Genomic DNA, 17464 nt, shown 5'->3' on the forward strand with positions numbered 1-17464 from the left:
GTCGCATGGCATGATGCCGAACCCGGAAATGAGTAGTCGAGATTTAGCAAAAGCGTCCCCAATGTCGTCTCTACTAACGTTCAAAAGCCTTTGATAAAGGATCAGTAGAATAAATTTGCCTTGGTACTTCGTAGCTTGTATTCATTCGAGACGCCGACTTCTCCATTTCCACTGGTGACACCGCATGGGCCTAGAATGTTGTAACATGCTGATTGAGTGACATAAGCACCAGCCACCAAATTCTCGAGAACTTTCATTATCCAGACTAGCAAATAAGGATCGGGCCGACCTTACAGTTCCATGGTGTTGGGATCATGGTCTAGATAAATTACTTGAATTATCTAGGGCCTCGGCACCGCGTGTTTACCGGGAATAGTTGATGTTGGTGCGACAAGCTCACCATCGCACGCAACTCTCTAGGCCATGCCACCTCTCAGCTGGCGGCATCCAGGTCCATGGGGCTGTTGGAAGTAGCCATTCACAAAGCGCTTCATCTACATGAGGCAACGCTCAGAAATGAGGCTCCATAGTGGTGGTTCGCATAACATGCGGCAGCTGTAACGGCGTGTGGGCCGAGGTGAGGGTGTGAATCCAGACCTGCGGATGACGGGAGAGCTGCAGATGTGGTGGTCATATAATTATCCCAAAGAACAACCGTGTCTCGAAGTGCGTAAAATGCCATTGAAATTATACTGAATATACAGAGAAAGTAGAGGAGAAAGAGATAGAATTTATTATGTCGATGTTCGATGGCGAGATCCAAGTGTTTTATTGCACTTTTCTTCTGATTACTGTGTGCCTATGGGATGCGCAGTCAGACCGAATGACTCACAGCTCCGGTGACTGGCAAGTGCAAATGATTATCAACGTTTCTTATCCGAAATATACAACTATCAAGACGTTCTCGATTTTACTCGATTTCTCTTTTGTTTTACAACAGATAGAAATGTCATAACGGAGACTAAGCCGTCATCGTAAGCAACCCTTCCATCCGTGGCCAACGTCAACGTCTAGCCGGCTAGGCCTTAGGAGGTCTTCTTCCTCCCGTGAAGGGAATAAAATTGTTTAGGGTAGAAGAGGGGGAGATACCAATACCTACTAAATGGGACGAGAGAAAGAGGTAGGACTTGTTGCATACAAATTCGAGGATGTCACAACACTATATATTACTTGGTTTTCAATATACCATAATTCAAGAGCTAAAGCATAATTGGACTGCTAGTCTTGATCGCCTTGAACGCGATGGTCAATATGAAGAAGAGAGTATTCTAAACATAATTCAAGCATCATTTTCCCTGATTTGTTATAGGGCATATGTGATGTTTAAGCTATGAATCGATATATAGGCTGTGCCCGTTATCGTTATCATGATTGATACCCATCCAGTAGCAGTCTACATGATATAGCTAATGCTCTGGATTATTCTGCATAATGACATCGTTCATGTACGCCAATGAGAATGTTCTGAACAGCTTTTTGGGCTCCGCTATCCAGCGTCGCACCTCGTCCCATACTTTGCGTAGTGCGCCGCCGTTATCGTCGGCGCGGAGCTTTTCTTTCAACTGTGCATAGTTGCTTAGTGCCTCGGCCCCCAAGGACCTGATGAGCTCGTACTCTCCATCGTGTATATACCGTGACGACAGCCTTGCGCCACTCTAGTTGGTGATCAGGGGGTAGTACAAGATATGAGGTGTCCGGCCATTGGCTAAACCTGTGCTGGCTGACCAGGCAGCGAGAGGACGATACAAAAGCGTCTCCTGATAGATTCCAGCTTTACTTGGACTTGTAACACGGATATTGTGTACGGAAGCATCGACGAGGTGCGCCATAGTGCGAAGCAGGGCGCGTACTGTAGAATCCGCCTCCAGACGAGTGACCTCTTCTCTACGAGAGAGGTGGATGGTGTAGTCACCATGACGAGGACAGGAGAAAGTGATAGCCCTGAGATCGGTGTCAACACCAAGTCGGTACTCGTCCAATTGACCGTGGCGACTAATCACAGCAATGTCCGGAAGTTCGGCTGTCGAATAATACCGAGATCTGGTCCTGATTAGAATATAAGCAAAATAATATATAGGCACAAAGTTTAAAGAGGTAGGAAGTAAGGCATTCAGACTCCTTCTGATTATATACCTGCTATACCTTTGTTCTTCCGTCTCTTGACCTCTACCATAGCGAACAATGGCCTCGAATTTTAGATGATAGTCTAGGCTCCTGATCTTAATCATATCATCACTGTAGTTGTAGATATCGTAGATCACATATACCATTATTCCATACCACCTGTTTGGAGTTGACTCTGAACAAGATAGTCTGTTGTAGCTGCTGCAGTCTATATATAATATCTAGGTAATTATAGTACTTCTGATTACGTCAAGGTCAGGTCTATTCTCATATTAATGAACCAGAGCCTTTTCCAAATCTTTCGTCACGGGGTAGTTTAAAACTAAGTGCGCTGGTATTCAGATCGTAGTATGAAAACATATAAAACTTGTATACGATCCGCAGGAATTACAACTCTGTTGATCTGCTGCCATCTTTGTTCTTTCGGCAGGGCAGCAGCTTCAACGCTACGCCATAAATTAGTTGCTTATAATGAGGGTACCTAGGTATGCATGATTGCATGATGGATATAACTATTATGCGACTAACCGTAGTTATCAATGTAGGTGCCTAATGGCTAGGTAGGTTGGTAGAAGGCGCGCCCTTGGCGGGAATTCGCCTGTAAGACGGCAAGTCCCACTCGTTTTAGCTCAAGTACTTTACAGCGACCTCGGCCCCTGCTCGGCCTCCGAACCCCTCAAACAGGCACTGGATCCTATAAAGCATCTTGTATCACTGGCATCGAATATCTGAGAACGCCGGGGTTTGAGTCTGCAGTACGCATATTTGTGTGGCATTTTCCTTTTTGGTTCTTGTGGTTTTCTTTTTGGAGTCGGCTCGAGCCCAGCAGCCCTGATTGGACGGCCTTGGTCCGTCGCTAGGCGTGTGTCACTGTAGCTGGTAAGAATGGGTGCCAATCGCGCTGGGGCATGCGGTGTCATGATGTCCCTTGCTTGGTGTTTGTTGTTATTCGCACCCCCTAGCCCGCTCGCTGATGCCCGATGTGTGTAGATAGAGACTCCGTTCAGCCACGCCATATTGAAAATGCCGGCCATTATGGATGATCCCTCGGCTCCGACCATCCATCGCGTGTCCGGGGCCCTTCCGTACCCGGACCCGAGTCGGCCGGCGCTGCCCGCAAATATCCGGCCACGCCAGGTAACCCTCAGAGACCGCCAGAGCGTTGCCACTGTTGTGCCCTTGGTGTCGCGTGACCAGGTTCCGCCCTCGTTACTGCGTTACCTGTCTGACCAATTTGCTAAGGAGATCGAGTCCGGGGATACTTATCCCATGATAGAGCCTATGCCCTTTGAGAAGTTCTCTGCATACTGGCTCCAGAATTTCGCCGGCATCATGCTTCTTGGCCAGATAAACAGCCCAGACGAAGTTGTCGAGGGCAAGGACTGGTCTCGGGAATGTCTAGGTAGTTTCTATATCAAGCCTAACTACCCCGGCCGAAGCAGCCATGTATGCAATGCTGGGTTTCTGGTTACGGATCTCGCTCGCAACCGTGGCGTTGGCCGCCTCATGGGTGAAGCCTATCTGGACTGGGCACCGAAGCTAGGTTACACGTATTCCGTGTTCAACCTTGTCTACGAAACAAATGTGGCATCGTGCAAGATCTGGGATGCTCTCGGCTTTAAGCGCATCGGTCGTGTCAAGGGCTGCGGAAATTTGAAGTCGTATCCGGACAGGCTAGTCGATGCCATTATCTACGGCCGTGACCTGGGAACCGACGCCAGCGAAGGAGGCGACCCGCTACTTGTGAGTGAAGAACGTTTCGACAAGATCAAATTTTACCTCAAATCACGGCGCTACCCCAACGGATCTGACCGCGCGGAGAAAAGCAGGCTCCGGAGCGCAGCGACGCACTATAAGCTTCTCGACAACGATGTTTTGATGCTCAAGGATAAAGAGGTCATAAGTGATCCGATGCGTCAGATGGCCATCGCTAGAAAAACCCACGAAGAGGGTGGTCATGCTGGCATCAATAAAACCACGTCGGTGATTGCCGAGAAGTACCACTGGAGTCGCATAAAAGAGACTGTCTCGGATGTAATTAGGACTTGTGAGCATTGCAAGGACCTGGGCAAGAGCCCATCTGCTCAGAGCCAAAACCAGAACCAGAATATAAGTCAAAATCAAACCCAAGATCAGCCTGAAAGTCAACAACAGACCTTTGCTAGTGCTCCAGGCCAATTCCATGATGTGAGCGAGATACGAAATATCCCAGACTGTACCACTGACTTCATGGCACCCCAGCCGCCACCGCCTCACGGCGTCGTGGAAGCTGCCAACAGTATTATTGGCTTGCACTCGTCTATGCATGAAACCTCGCATCTAGTGACACACTCCAACAACCCCTATGTGCATGCTAGTGATATAGCATCCCTACTCAACCCCCCTTTCCATGCCCCGTCTAGTCCCGGTATCCATGGGCCGACTCACGATCTCATGTTGCATGGAGGGCTTCACGATGCTTCTGCAGTGGCCGCGCGGGTTTCCCTGCACGATGCCGAAATGTATCACCCGATTGATCCGCAGATAATCTCACAACCCGTCACAAGTCACCCGCACCATCACCACCCGAACACATTCGACAATTTCCGCCCACGCATCCCGCTATCGCACCATCACAGTCTCCCCGAGCATCACGATCCAAGAGGTTCTAACATATCGCATTCATCTCTATCAGCGCACGATCTAGACTACAGTCCACACGTTTCCCACGCACCACTCCCCAACGAGGCATTACACGGCGTGGTGGCTACACAAAATCCCTCCCACGACCCCGACTCCTTTCAAGCACTCCTCAACGACGCAGACGCCGACGTAGCCCTATCATTACATCCCCACCCCCATCACCATCGCCACGACCACGACCAAGACCAAGACGCCGTGGACAGGGACATGGCGATGCTAATCGAGCACGACGACGACACGCCCTCGCCGTCTTCAGACCCGTCGCTGCGGTGCGAAATGGACATCGACGACCTCTGTCTCGGCACTTCTACCAAGGCCGCCGCGCAGCAAAAAAGAGCCATGGACGGGAAGGAGAAAGACGGCGGCGATCATGCCGCTGACGGGGACATAAGTCTGGCGTACGGGACGAAGAGAAGTGATATCTACGACGTTGTATTCGATGCGCAGGGGCAAAGCCAAGGCGAATGAAAATCCATGAACGGCTTGGGGCGGGGGTGGGTTCAGCTTCGATTTGGTGATGTGAAATGACGTGATATGACCTCTGTTAAATACATAGCGATTAGTAGTAACCCTCTTTGTAAAGAAAGCGAGAAATGTGTTTTCAGCGGATATATATACATATATATATAGCTTTCTTTAGATGAATTTCACGGGATGGGTAACTGAGGAAAAGGGGTTGCTTGAAAAAATACTGCCTGTTAGTGAAATCGGATCAAACACACGCATTCTGACCTTATCAATGCTCAGTTACATACACTAGGGAAATACCGTTTCGTACTTTCATTAGACGATTTGTACGTCATCTAAAATTGCCAATACGTGAGTCTAGCCGACGAGCCTTTTTAGATATCATACAAGACATTATTATGTCAGATTCCCGAGCTAGTCTTCTTATTGTGCTCACCGGCGCGGCATGCCCCGTCCACGTCCTCTCAAAGCTCTTTGGGCAGCTCCAGGGGGTAGTGGCTTGCCTGGAGCCTGAGGTTGGGCGCTCTCTTCGTTCCGAATTGTCTCGTCCACGCCCAGAATCAGACAACTAGCCTCGGTAGCAGCCTGAATGGCGTTAATCTTGACGAGGGCCGGCTCCCATACAAATTTCTCCATCATGTCTGCAACGCCTTCGTTGGTGAAATCGACACCCGCCCAAGTACGTCCTTTTCGGTGTTCTACACGCAGCTTGTTTAAGATATCGGTAGCATCAAAGCCGGCATTGTCGCACAGCTGACGTGGGATGACCTCGAGGGCCTTTGCAAAGGACTTAATAACACCCTGCTGCTTATCGCGGACGTTTTTATCCGCGAAGCGGTGTAGATACCCAGATACCTCCATCTCGCAAGCACCGCCGCCACCCACAATCGTATGGTTCTTAACAGCACGCTTTACGATCATGATTGCGTCATGGAGAGATCGTTCCACTTCTGCAATAAACTGCTCAGCCCCGCCACGAAGAACGAGGGTGCAAGTCTTAGCCTCGGGACAGTCTTCAAAGAAATTGAAACGTTCACCGCCAATCTGTCGTTCCTCGAATGATCCGCACAGACCAAGATGGTGTGGTAGGATATCTGAGCATGTTGACTGAACCGTGGCGCCTGTGGCCTGAACTACACGCTCCATATCCTCTGATGAAACACGGCCGGCACAGAAGACATCACGGTCAGCGAAGTATTGAGTCGCTAAATCACCAATGGGTAGTTTAGATAACACAACCTTTGCTCCTGTGTTGTATGCGGCCTCTAATTTCTTGTAGATAATCTGCCACTCAGCGTCGACAATGGCCTGGTATTCCGAGACTTGCTCAACTCGGACCTCAGCATTGTCTTTCTCTGCCTTCAATTCGAGTTCAACGTTTAAGCATAGAATTTTAGGTTTTGTAAAAGATTTGGGCTGTTGTTCGAAACCAGCGTAGGAGAAAGTCTTTTTAAAGGCAACACCATTGATGAAAAGGCAATCCGTCAGGGAGCCGCCGGGTATCTTCTTGATGCCAATGAGCTTTTCGTTGAGGTCATCTTGATCTAATGACAACACAGCGTCGACGACCACTAATGGTTTCGTTAGTACTCAGCACTTTGACGCAAATAGCGGTGTACGCCTACTTTTGGTGAAAAATTCAGTGTTCCTCTTGATTAATTTGCTCGTCATCGCTGTTCCAGCCAGCTTGCCGAGCGTTTCTCGCTGGTTCGATTCATCTGTCCTTACGGCAATCTCCTTGATCTTGTTGACAGCCATCGTTGACGCTCTCCGCAGGCCCTTGATAATGACTTGTGAGCTAACACCTTGCTCGACGTGTTCCTTGATCTCTTTCAAGATTTCTCCAGCTAGCACGACCACCGATGTGGTTCCATCTCCAACCTCTGCATCCTGTGATCTAGCAATGTCGACGAGGATTCGGGCGGCGGGGTGAACGATGTCGAGAAGCTGAGAGCTAGGTAAGCATGGGGTTGTGCATGAGGCGGTAAAGGTGAGCGTGAGCGCTTGCCTTCATTACAGTGGCGCCGTCGTTTGTGATGGTCTGGCGGCCATTCTCGTCAATCATCAACAGATCCCCGCCATAGGGACCGAGGGTTGACTTGATTGTAGCTTGCACAGCCTGGCACGCGCTTATGTTGGATATTATCTGTCCCTTTCCTTGCGATGTATCGGTGCCTAGAAGTGGCACCACGGCCGAGTCAGCAAGTTGACGCTTCGTTATCAAGAAACCAACGAGGCAGGTGTGTGGTCGGCGAATGGCGAGGGGTACTGACCCTCTTTCAGGACGATGATGGTGGGTGTTTGACCCCCGAAAGACATTTTGACCAAGCCGGGAGGGTTGTCAGACTACTCGATATAACTCGTCACCAAGGTGAGTCCGTCGTGGTCACAGGTGTTAAACAGGTACTCGGCCTCGAGGACTGGGACTCCTTGTCGATTTGCTGACTTTCTGATGTGATGGTGGGGGGAGCTTTTCAAGCTTCAAAAAATTGTGGTAGCCTTTGTACAATGCCAAGATAAATCTTTACTGTAGGGTAGGTACATACGTTAGGTACTTACTTAGGTACCCAAGTGCCTACATAGGTAGGTACCTAGACAGGCTGCTAGATTGGGGGCTTACAGGGGCTGGCTCGACCCCATGGGCTGGGCCAGTCCAACAGGGGGGCTAAAGCAGGTTAGATAGATATTTTGATTTAATTGCAATTTATAATCTCTATATATTCAATGTCTGGAGTAGTTGGCAAGTCGGGTCTCAATCGAAGACCTCGAAGACCTCGAGGATCAGGTTTCAGGTTGTACCCAAGTACCGTGGCTATCTCCCCTAACCCGTGGCCCTTATCTGAGTTATCTCGACGCCATACATTTGGCAGGCACATCCAGGTGCTGGAGATAGCGTACCTGCCGTTGGCTCCCCGAACTGACGGGGCTGCATACACCGACGGGGATTTCATCTTCCAAAATCCGACCGTGCCAGCGATTGGCCATGATATACCATGTTATACCATGTTATACCTAGGTATACCCAGACCTCTATCAGATTGTAGCCTACCCATCCTCCCAATGGCCTATGCTGTCCCGTCCATTTTCCGAGGTACGATGCTGGATGTAATGCTGTGTAGCACGGGAAAATGTGACTCGGCTTCACTTGACCTCTCTACATGCAGACGGTGATGATCAGGATGAACGTGGCAGCTCTCGACAACAGCGTTGCTTCGCCTACTAGGCAGATGCCGCCTGCGGCTCTTCACTCAACCTTATGCTGAGTGTAAAACCGGAAAATATCCCCTGGGGCCTAGCAGTTTAAGGTTATCTTCAACCCTAATTCTGTGACCTGCAGACGACAGCCTGCTTTCGTATCGGCACGGGAGCCGCGTGTCATCGTGAATCACGATTGCAATTACCGAAAGTGTCGCCGATGACGGCACCTGGTGTATCATCACAAGTGATCATCGGCCCGGGCTAAAGGTCATGTAGTAGGGTAGTCCACTTGTTCTTATATATCATGCGATGTGAGGGACTTTCTCGTGCACTCAAAGTTTCTTCGGCAGTGACAGCTTCATTCTTTCTCTAGACCCCCCAATTGGGAAACTGAGAGAAGTTGTAAGTGTGCCTATGAAACAGAAAGCCCCAACATTTGCTGAGCTCGATCAAACAACATCAACCGTCTTCATCCGGCTGCTCGATCCTCGCCGGTCTCTGCCCGTCAGCTCCGCAAGGACGAGCCAGGCGGGACTCGGCGAGGCACGGAACGGCGCCGATGGAACGGTGATTATGTCACAGAGTTCTGTTGTCTCCACATGCTAATCAGTCGTGATGCTAGAAATTACTAAGTCGTCAATTGCAATCCCGCTATTGCCAAGAGCGGCCATTTTTTCCGAGGGCGGAGCCTGGAAGACTTTTACCGGCACCTTACAAAGTAGGACCAACCCCGTTCCCCAATGTCAATCACACCTCCAGTCTCTCGTTCATTATTTCCCAATGCTAGTTGTTCTCTCTTGCTAATTCTGTTTGTAGCTTGGAAAAGGCTGGTCCAAAAACCCCTACTCCCTATGTTCAACTGATCATCTGTACTGGTAATATTTCAATAATTATTTTTGTACCCTCAATGATTATTAAGCATAACGCCACGATGAATGAGAAATTCAGTGCCGCCTCCGAAGTTCATAGTGATCATGATACTATCACATCATGTACGTCGGGCGACTTAAATGCTATACATGAAGTTTCAGCCGAAAATGGAACCGACTCGCTAGAGAAAGGGATTTTCACAGGCGATAGACGCAGCAGTATATCGAGAGCCTCTGGAGATCTAAGGAGGACAGCGAGCAATGTCCTGGCACAGGTGGCTTCCCGTATAACCACGAAATCCTGGGCTGAGCCACCACCTCCACCAGATGGGGGTCTTAAAGCAGTAAGCACAACTTATTGAAGCTTCGTGCCTCAACCGGTTTTCCAGTTATAAACGAGCCAATTCCTCCACAGTTGGGTATTGGAACTGCGCCCCTGCTTCTTCAAACTTCCCAATGACCCTTCTCTACTAACGACTATGAAAACCCATAGTGGACACAAGCCGGGATGGGTTTCTTCGTTCTTTTTTCAACTTGGGGTTATGCAAATTCATTTGGAGCCTTTCAGACGTACTATACTCAAACTTTGCCTGAGCCCCCTTCAACAATCTCTTGGATTGGAGGCATCCAGGTGTTGTTATCGTTGGTAACCGGGCTTGTGTCGGGCAGATTGCTCGACGCTGGCTTCTTTATGCCGGTGTTTTTTGTGGGAATTGTAGTCCAGCTTTTAGGCATCTTCCTTATGAGTATATCGACCAAATTCTGGCAGTTGTTTCTAACACAGGGCGTTATCAGCGGTCTTGGAGCCGGCATCTACTTTACACCAGCCGTTTCCTTAGTCAGCACCTACTTTGACAAGCGTCGCGGACTGGCTGTTGGGATAGCCACAGCTGGGAACTCTCTTGGTGGCGCTGTATACCCTCTGATCGTTCGAGAACTCATTCCAAAAGTGGGATTTGCGGTATGTACCCCTGAAAAGAAGCGTGCGACCATGCTACATTATCTTGCTAGATTACTAACATTAAACCTCAAAGTGGACCACAAGGGTCATAGGATTCCTCAACCTCGGGCTGCTTTCTCTTGCTTTTGCTTTCATGCGACCACGCCTACCACCTCGAAAATCAGGCCCGATTCTTGAGCTTGGCGCATTCAAGGAAATCAAATTTACTGGATTCCTCTGTTCAGCCTTCTTTGTATTCTGGGCTAACTACTATACCTTCTACTATGTTGGTTCTTCCATGGCGCTGCACTTATGAATGGCACTGACAGAGTCGTTACAGATAGCTTCTTTCGGGACGCAAGCTCTGAATCTTCCATATTCATCAGCTTCTCTTCTCGTTGTTATCATCAATGGTGTCGGGCTCCCCTTTCGCATCATTGTCCCAATGTTAGCTGACCGGATCGGCAACCTGAATGTTATCGTCCCCGTAGCACTTATCTGGGCCATTGTGAGCTTCACTTGGCTAGCCGTGCATAGTATCTCAGGTTATTATGCGTTCACAGTTGTATATGGCATAACATCGGCATCGTTCCAATGTCTTTTCCCATCAACCGTGGCCAGAATCACTCCCCGACTCGACACGATCGGCACCAGGCTTGGTATGGCATTTTCTGTCAGCGGGCTCGCCTCTCTTACTGGACCTCCCATCGGCGGCGCCATCCAAGCTGCAAGCGGAGGAGGTTACTTGGCTCCTCAAATATGGGCTGCGACGGTAACATTCATTGCCTTTGTGTTGTTCACCGCAGTTCGAATACATATCGGTGGTCTAAGTCTGAAGGCGAGATGTTAATGGCAGGGTATGAGAACGTTTCTGAAGGGTTTGTGGGGTTGGTACTGATAGAGTACCGAAATGTTTTTTCGTTGCTTTGTTTTCTTCATAACTGAACTCGTGCTCATGTTAACCATAGATTCTAGATCCACTTAATCAATAATCAACAGATCAAAGTGCATTCAATCACTATACAACGATCTAGCTACAGTACACCCTCATTTCGTAGACTGTTCTCCTTGCCGAATTGGGTCTTTCTAATGGCCAAAAGGCGGACTCATCATAGCAGGCAACCGTAGCGCGAGTCATGTGTGAAATGAGGTGGAATATTGTAGAGCGTGGTCAGCAACTCCTTCCGATGCGTTGTATGCTACGTCATAGCGAACTCATAAAACAAAAATGTTTTACAGCAGGTCAATATGCAATGGGCCTGATATACTTCTATACTTACCCATGACCTTTCATATTTTTCAACGGAGCACAGCTTCAACCGTGACTTCCCACTGAGAAGTCCAGGTGACAGACCGAGGGAGGCACCAGTTGACACCTAGGTACCTAGTACCTAGTAGGCAGTTTCTGTGACATGATCCTTCGAGCCGGTTAAATCTTTCCAGCGAAAACCACGCGTGCTTGCTTCACAAAAAGGTCGGTAATATGAGCAAGTCCACTGGTCATCACCCAAATATTCTGTTTATCCCATAACCTCTACATTCACCACTGTTTATCCCAACTATGCTAGTCTTACTACGCCTTTTGAAATAACTGTTATAGACCCAGCACATACGTAAAGAGTGTATCGCCTCTCCGAATATTTTATCACACCACAAAGAGCTACTAAAAACACCCCGCGCCGATTTGTGCTAGGCCCGTACTCGAAACGCCAGATCGATATACGATGAGAACCTCGGTTATTCAACCGAACATTGTTTCTCCATATTGATTGAATCCAGTGCGTATTCTCTAAGCACCCGGGCTGTAGGATATTGATGATGATCTTAACGCGGAGGCTAATAGGGTTACCAAACAGTTAATCTCACATTCTCATCGTGAAGGATCGTGACCAAACAAAACATGATGGACACCGGCAATATAGTCAATCCGGAGAATAGCGCCAAGGTTGAACGAACCTATAGAATGCGTCAATATATGCACATGGGGATTCATACCCGATGGTACAGGTTGGTTACCTCAGACGGGTTTCCGGTGCCATCGGGATGTAGGCAGGGCTCCAAATTATTCGCAGATGTAGATATGAATGGTCGGGGATTCGTCTGGGATTTGTGGCCTACAGATGAGACAAAGGTGATTGGGTTTCCCAAAGCTGCTTCAAATGAGTGGATCGCTGAAATACATGACGGGAGTCACTCTGGAACTTAGTTGGAGAAAGAGGTATCTGAGTGGAGATTGGATTTCATCAACGATATTTTCCTCTTCAGAAACACCAACCGTGCCCCTGGCGGGGATCGTGGAATCATGGCATTTCTCCGCTACCCTGGCAGCGAAAATTGGACGCTGAGGAACTGTAAGCACTTCTTCGAGGCATTTCTGAAGAACAGAGAGCCCCAATTGTGGACCCTATATGTTCTTTTGTTCCTCTACTGAAAACTGCTTTTACTCAACTGTGTTCTGTGTATGACAGCTGCTGACTGCGGGTTTTGTAGCATGGCTTCGGAATATCCAACACGTGGCGTTGCGCTTTGAGATGGACCAAATCATCACAACCCCCGACATTACCACGCTCGAGGAACTAGTGAATCTTCAAACGGTTTTTGTAATTCCCATTGAGTTTTCAAGGGATCTTTACAGCAGCGGGTTCGAGCCTCTCTAGGAGAGCGGCTTTGCTGATTTGGAAGAGTGCTCTAAAGAATTAGAGAGACGCGGTGACCCAGCCCTAAACCCTGCAAGGTGGAGGTCCATGCAAAAGTCTAGATCGGTGGGCATCAGTACGGTCTTGCAACTTGGGGTGATCTTCCCTGTAATCCAGAAAAGAAATGTCAATGTCAGGTTGATAGTAGATCGCTGTTACATGACATAAGCTGACTCTACGAATACTTTTCTGGTCTAGATATGATCAGCCGAAGGCTGGCGGTGCACTTTCCGATAATATCTGACCACCTGCCTGTCCCAGTAATGGAAGGTACGGTGATCTCTATATCTCTAGCATAGAACAAAAAGAGGACTCGGACATAATATAATTAGCTTGCAAGAAGTCCGAGCACAGTCACTTTCGATATAAAGTATTACCTCCACGTCTCAGGTCTCGTTGTGCTTATCGGTATCAATAGCCTCGCTGCTATGTTGCACGTGCACTAACAGCAATAGAAGACTTTATTCGAGAAAATAACTACATTTTACTCCTAGTAGTAATGCCGCGAGGCGGTCTTAAGACCTTGTTCCACAACATTGACTCGATTCCGAGGCCCGAAAATCGCTTGCGTATATAGACTTCTTACATACGACCTACGTCCAGAAGCTTGTAAGAGATTCAAATTGAGCACATCGGCCGTCAGAACCCCGCAGCTGCGTTGAAGCGTCCCAGGCTGGCAACCTGTAGTTGGCTCGCATAGTACAATATAGTGTAGTCTGAATATAGGTCTCCATGGAAGTACACTCAACCAATCAAGCATAGCTTGGCTTATGTTACTAACACAGGGGTATGCGCCTTACGTAATTCAGGGTAGGATCCAGACCAGGCCTCAGCTGTTTCAACAAGGTATATTCACCATCGCAGCGAGCCAGTCGAGCCAGTGGCGTAGCCGCATCACATTTCCGTGCAACTAAGCCGGCCAAGTAGTGCGGAGCGGGCGGGGAATATTGCACTTCGGCTCAGCTCTGGTCATCTGCGGGACCGTATCTTGCATGAAGGGCCTTGGCCCTCATAACGCTTATGAGGAGGAGGCAACTTTATGATAGGGAATAATTTCTCTTCTGATGTAAGGGCCGCCTAGAGCATTAGTTTGTTCTTGCAAGGAAATAGGCCGGTAACCGGCTCTCCGGCGAAAATGACTGAATAAAAGCTGCAACACCCCACACTCTTATGGTAGATTCTATCTACACTGTTGTCGCTTCTCGAACTTACGCGATAGACATCTGTCATCATGGGCTTATACAAGAATCTTGACGATAACTTCGGAGAAGTTGATGTTATCATCGCTGGAGGCATGTGTGCTACTCCACAGTGTACCTGAATAGTGTTGCTAACACGTACAAACAGGTGGTACAGCAGGATGCATTGTTGCAGCACGATTGGCAGAAGCAGACCCGGGGCTCTCGATTCTGGTAATCGAAGGTGGCCAAGATAACTACAATAACCCTGCAGTAGTAACGCCGGCGATGTTCCTCACTCATCTTGCACCCGATTCGAAGACTGCGCTCTTCTACAAAGCGAGGAAGTCGGACCAACTCGCAGGACGAGAAGTGATTGTCCCGTGCGGTGGCACTCTAGGTGGTGGATCCTCAATTAATTTCATGATGTAAGCTTACTCGTTGTCACTGCGACCTGTTTCACGAAACGTTCCGTCGTTCTTATGTACTGGGTTCATGAAAGGTACACACGTGCGCAGAGCGACGATTTCGACTCGTGGAAAACCCCAGGATGGACGGCCGACGAGCTTTATCCCTTTCTTGAAAAGGTACAGTAGAGCCCTGTTCCATTTACTCTTACCCAGGCTAGATAGAATTACAAGCTGATTTGATAACTCACGTAAAAGCTAGAGACATATCATGGCACAAGCGATGGGGGACACCACGGCCACAACGGACCTGTTCAAGTCTCCGACGGCACGCTACGCGTGAAGAGCGTAGAAGATGACTTCCTCTCCGCCGTAGCAAAAATGGGATGGCAGGAGATACCTGACTTACAGACTCTCAATCACAATCACGCATGGGCACAGTATAAGAGATATATCTCACCCGATGGGAAGCGATCCGACGCCGCCCACATGTACCTGCATCCGCGTCTTCACGATGGCAAGCATCCCAACCTGCACGTTCTCGTTGAGTCACAGGTCGTGCGCGTCTTGTTCGACAACGATAAGCGTGCCAACGGCGTCGAATATCAATCGAACCCACTGTTCAACCCTCAGGACAAGCCCGCAAAGCGTACGGTTCGCGCGCGCAAGCTGGTGATCGTGTCGAGCGGCGCGTGTGGCACGCCGTTGGTGCTCCAGCGCTCAGGTCTTGGACACGCCGACGTCCTGGAGAAAGCCGGCGTGCCACTAGTGGAACACTTGCCTGGCGTCGGTAACGACTACCAGGATCACAACCTGATTTTATTCCCATTCAAAACATCGTTACAGCCCCATGAGACATTGGACGAGTTGCTTTCGGGCCGGCTAAGCTTCGAAGAAGCTGCGAAGAAGAAAGACCCTCGACTCGGCTGGAACACGATAGACGTCGCTGGCAAGCTGCGTTTCACTGAGGAAGATGCGGCGTCACTCGGTCCTGAGTTCAAGGCCGCGTGGGAGCAAGACTTTAAGCATAAGCCGAACAGGCCGGTGATGCTCATGGCGTTGTTGAATAGGTAAGTCGGTTTGACACTTTTGGTCTGGTCGAGGGAGGTTTATCTCCACACGCTTTCCATGGAACTGCTCGTGATGTGAAGGCCGCATCTAACATATAAATAGTTACTTTGGCCCGCCAGGTGCTGTCGAACCAGGCCAATACGCCACCATGGGTAATTATACAGCATATCCTTATTCGCGAGGGCACATCAATATCACGGGACCCGAAGTCGGCGACCCGCTGGACTTCAACGTCGGGTTCTTTACAGATGCGGGAGACAAAGACGTCAAGAAGCAGGCATGGGCATACAAGAAATCGCGCGAGGTAATGCGACGCACATCGATGTACCGTGGTGAAGTCCCAGGGTTCCATCCGCCGTTCCCCGCCGACTCCAAAGCGGCGCTCGTCACGCTCGACACCGCGCTGGACACATCTACTGTTACGGACATCGAGTACAGCGCCGAAGATGAGAGGATCTTAGAGCAGTTCCTGCGCGAGAACGTTAACACGACGTGGCACTCGATAGGCACTTGTAAGATGGCGCCGCGCGACCAGCTAGGTGTCGTGGACAAAGACCTTAATGTGTACGGTGTCAAGGGTCTGAAGCTGGCGGATCTCAGTATTCCGCCCGAGAACGTTGCTGCTAATACCAATAATACCGCTCTTCTCGTGGGCGAGAAAGCTGCGGATATTTTTATCCGGGAACTGGGGCTAGCATAGTCGTCTGACTACTTAGAATACAAAACGTATCTGCTTACATGTAGGGATCAAGGGCAATCGCTACCACAGGCAACCACTGTTGTCCAGAAGGCTGGGCGTGTTATGAGCATCTCTTGTCTGCTCACCTTGATGATTGATGGTCTAAGTTAGCACTCATTGTAGCGCTTACGTATGTAGAACGATGCCCACCCCTGTCATTTGCTTCCCTCGATTTCATTCTCTTGCATTAGTTTCGAGCTCGTAAGGAGCTAGGTGCTTTCGGAGAGTTTCTAGCCCAGGGCAGCCAGCGAATCACGTTAGTATACCGCAAGGGATTCTCACGGATATTGTTGAATTGCCTTGAAAGTGGTACCGGTATGTGCAATCTAATGAGCAGAGAAGAGCCCAGTCGGTTACATTTTGAATGGCTACGGCAGAGGGCTCTCATGTGCCTAAAAAGCAATCTTTGGTATTATTGTGACCTATCACTAATGCTGCTTCACTGCTAGACTCGCGATGCCGAGGCTAGGGGTGGCGTCCAAAATCTGCACAGATACCGTACTAACATGTTAAAGATTTTCCGATGTCTGTCTCACAAGCCAGATCTATTCCCCGCAGCATGGCTGAAGCGACGGACCAATCCCCCAGCGCAGGCCATACCGTTCTTACTGAAGCTAGTTCAGCCGGACCCCAAGTCATCGTGGGGATGCCCAGAAGCTGTCTCACAGCTTCCCAGCTACGGCTAGCACGAAAATGTGTGCACCATGCCGTCGGCAACCAACATTAATGGTCAACGACGGACTCGGAAACATGTTCGGTCGCACAGCAAGTATGGTATTCTCAATCCTTTACATCAGTCCTAATGTACACCCATGCCAATATGCCTCTAAGTGACAGTCAATGGGATGATGGATCATAGGTTTTATGCCCCATCTTATATACATCCTGCAGTCATCCATGGCTTCATAGTGTTAGTGCATGGAGCTGTCTAGATGTCAGACAGTGGGTAGCACAATGCTTTCCCCTCTCCAATCTATCCCAGTCACGATAGCAATTTTTCATGCGTTCCAATGTTAGCATGCAGCTACTGTACTGGCACCGACCATTATCTGAAACGGTCTACAGTAACTTGCGCAGAGCTCCTGAGTAACC

General features: G+C 49.2%; 5 protein-coding genes across 5 annotated transcripts; 3 read left to right on the plus strand and 2 right to left on the minus strand.

The window, feature by feature from the left end:
• Window positions 1–1425: 1425 nt before the first annotated feature.
• Window positions 1426–2533, minus strand: F5B22DRAFT_605678 (uncharacterized protein). Its single transcript, XM_047974865.1, has 2 exons — window positions 2143–2533; window positions 1426–2040 (listed from the first exon to the last, which is right to left on the minus strand). Exons 1-2 carry the CDS (start codon window positions 2268–2270, stop codon window positions 1656–1658), a joined length of 513 nt encoding a protein of 170 aa, XP_047831062.1. The 5' UTR covers window positions 2271–2533; the 3' UTR covers window positions 1426–1655.
• A 138-nt stretch (window positions 2534–2671) lies between these two features.
• F5B22DRAFT_605680 (uncharacterized protein) lies at window positions 2672–5570 on the plus strand. Its single transcript, XM_047974866.1, has one exon. The coding sequence runs from the start codon at window positions 3148–3150 to the stop codon at window positions 5272–5274; it is 2127 nt and encodes a 708-aa protein (XP_047831063.1). The 5' UTR covers window positions 2672–3147; the 3' UTR covers window positions 5275–5570.
• On the minus strand, window positions 5571–7763 carry F5B22DRAFT_605684 (chaperonin Cpn60/TCP-1 family). The gene is made up of 4 exons (XM_047974867.1): window positions 7548–7763; window positions 7283–7449; window positions 6900–7221; window positions 5571–6845 (listed from the first exon to the last, which is right to left on the minus strand). Exons 1-4 carry the CDS (start codon window positions 7591–7593, stop codon window positions 5707–5709), a joined length of 1674 nt encoding a protein of 557 aa, XP_047831064.1. The 5' UTR covers window positions 7594–7763; the 3' UTR covers window positions 5571–5706.
• Window positions 7764–9167: 1404 nt separating this feature from the next.
• Window positions 9168–11491, plus strand: F5B22DRAFT_605690 (major facilitator superfamily domain-containing protein). The gene is made up of 4 exons (XM_047974868.1): window positions 9168–9685; window positions 9835–10302; window positions 10376–10567; window positions 10622–11491. Exons 1-4 carry the CDS (start codon window positions 9380–9382, stop codon window positions 11129–11131), a joined length of 1476 nt encoding a protein of 491 aa, XP_047831065.1. The 5' UTR covers window positions 9168–9379; the 3' UTR covers window positions 11132–11491.
• A 2339-nt stretch (window positions 11492–13830) lies between these two features.
• Window positions 13831–16614, plus strand: F5B22DRAFT_139029 (GMC oxidoreductase). The gene is made up of 5 exons (XM_047969032.1): window positions 13831–14269; window positions 14325–14583; window positions 14658–14742; window positions 14821–15632; window positions 15736–16614. The coding sequence occupies exons 1-5, from the start codon at window positions 14209–14211 to the stop codon at window positions 16331–16333; spliced, it is 1815 nt and encodes a 604-aa protein (XP_047831066.1). The 5' UTR covers window positions 13831–14208; the 3' UTR covers window positions 16334–16614.
• The last annotated feature ends 850 nt before the right edge of the window (window positions 16615–17464 follow it).

Source organism: Xylaria bambusicola (assembly GCF_022495145.1).
Source record: "Xylaria bambusicola strain CBS 139988 unplaced genomic scaffold F5B22scaffold_19, whole genome shotgun sequence".
Lineage (NCBI taxonomy): Eukaryota > Fungi > Ascomycota > Sordariomycetes > Xylariales > Xylariaceae > Xylaria > Xylaria bambusicola.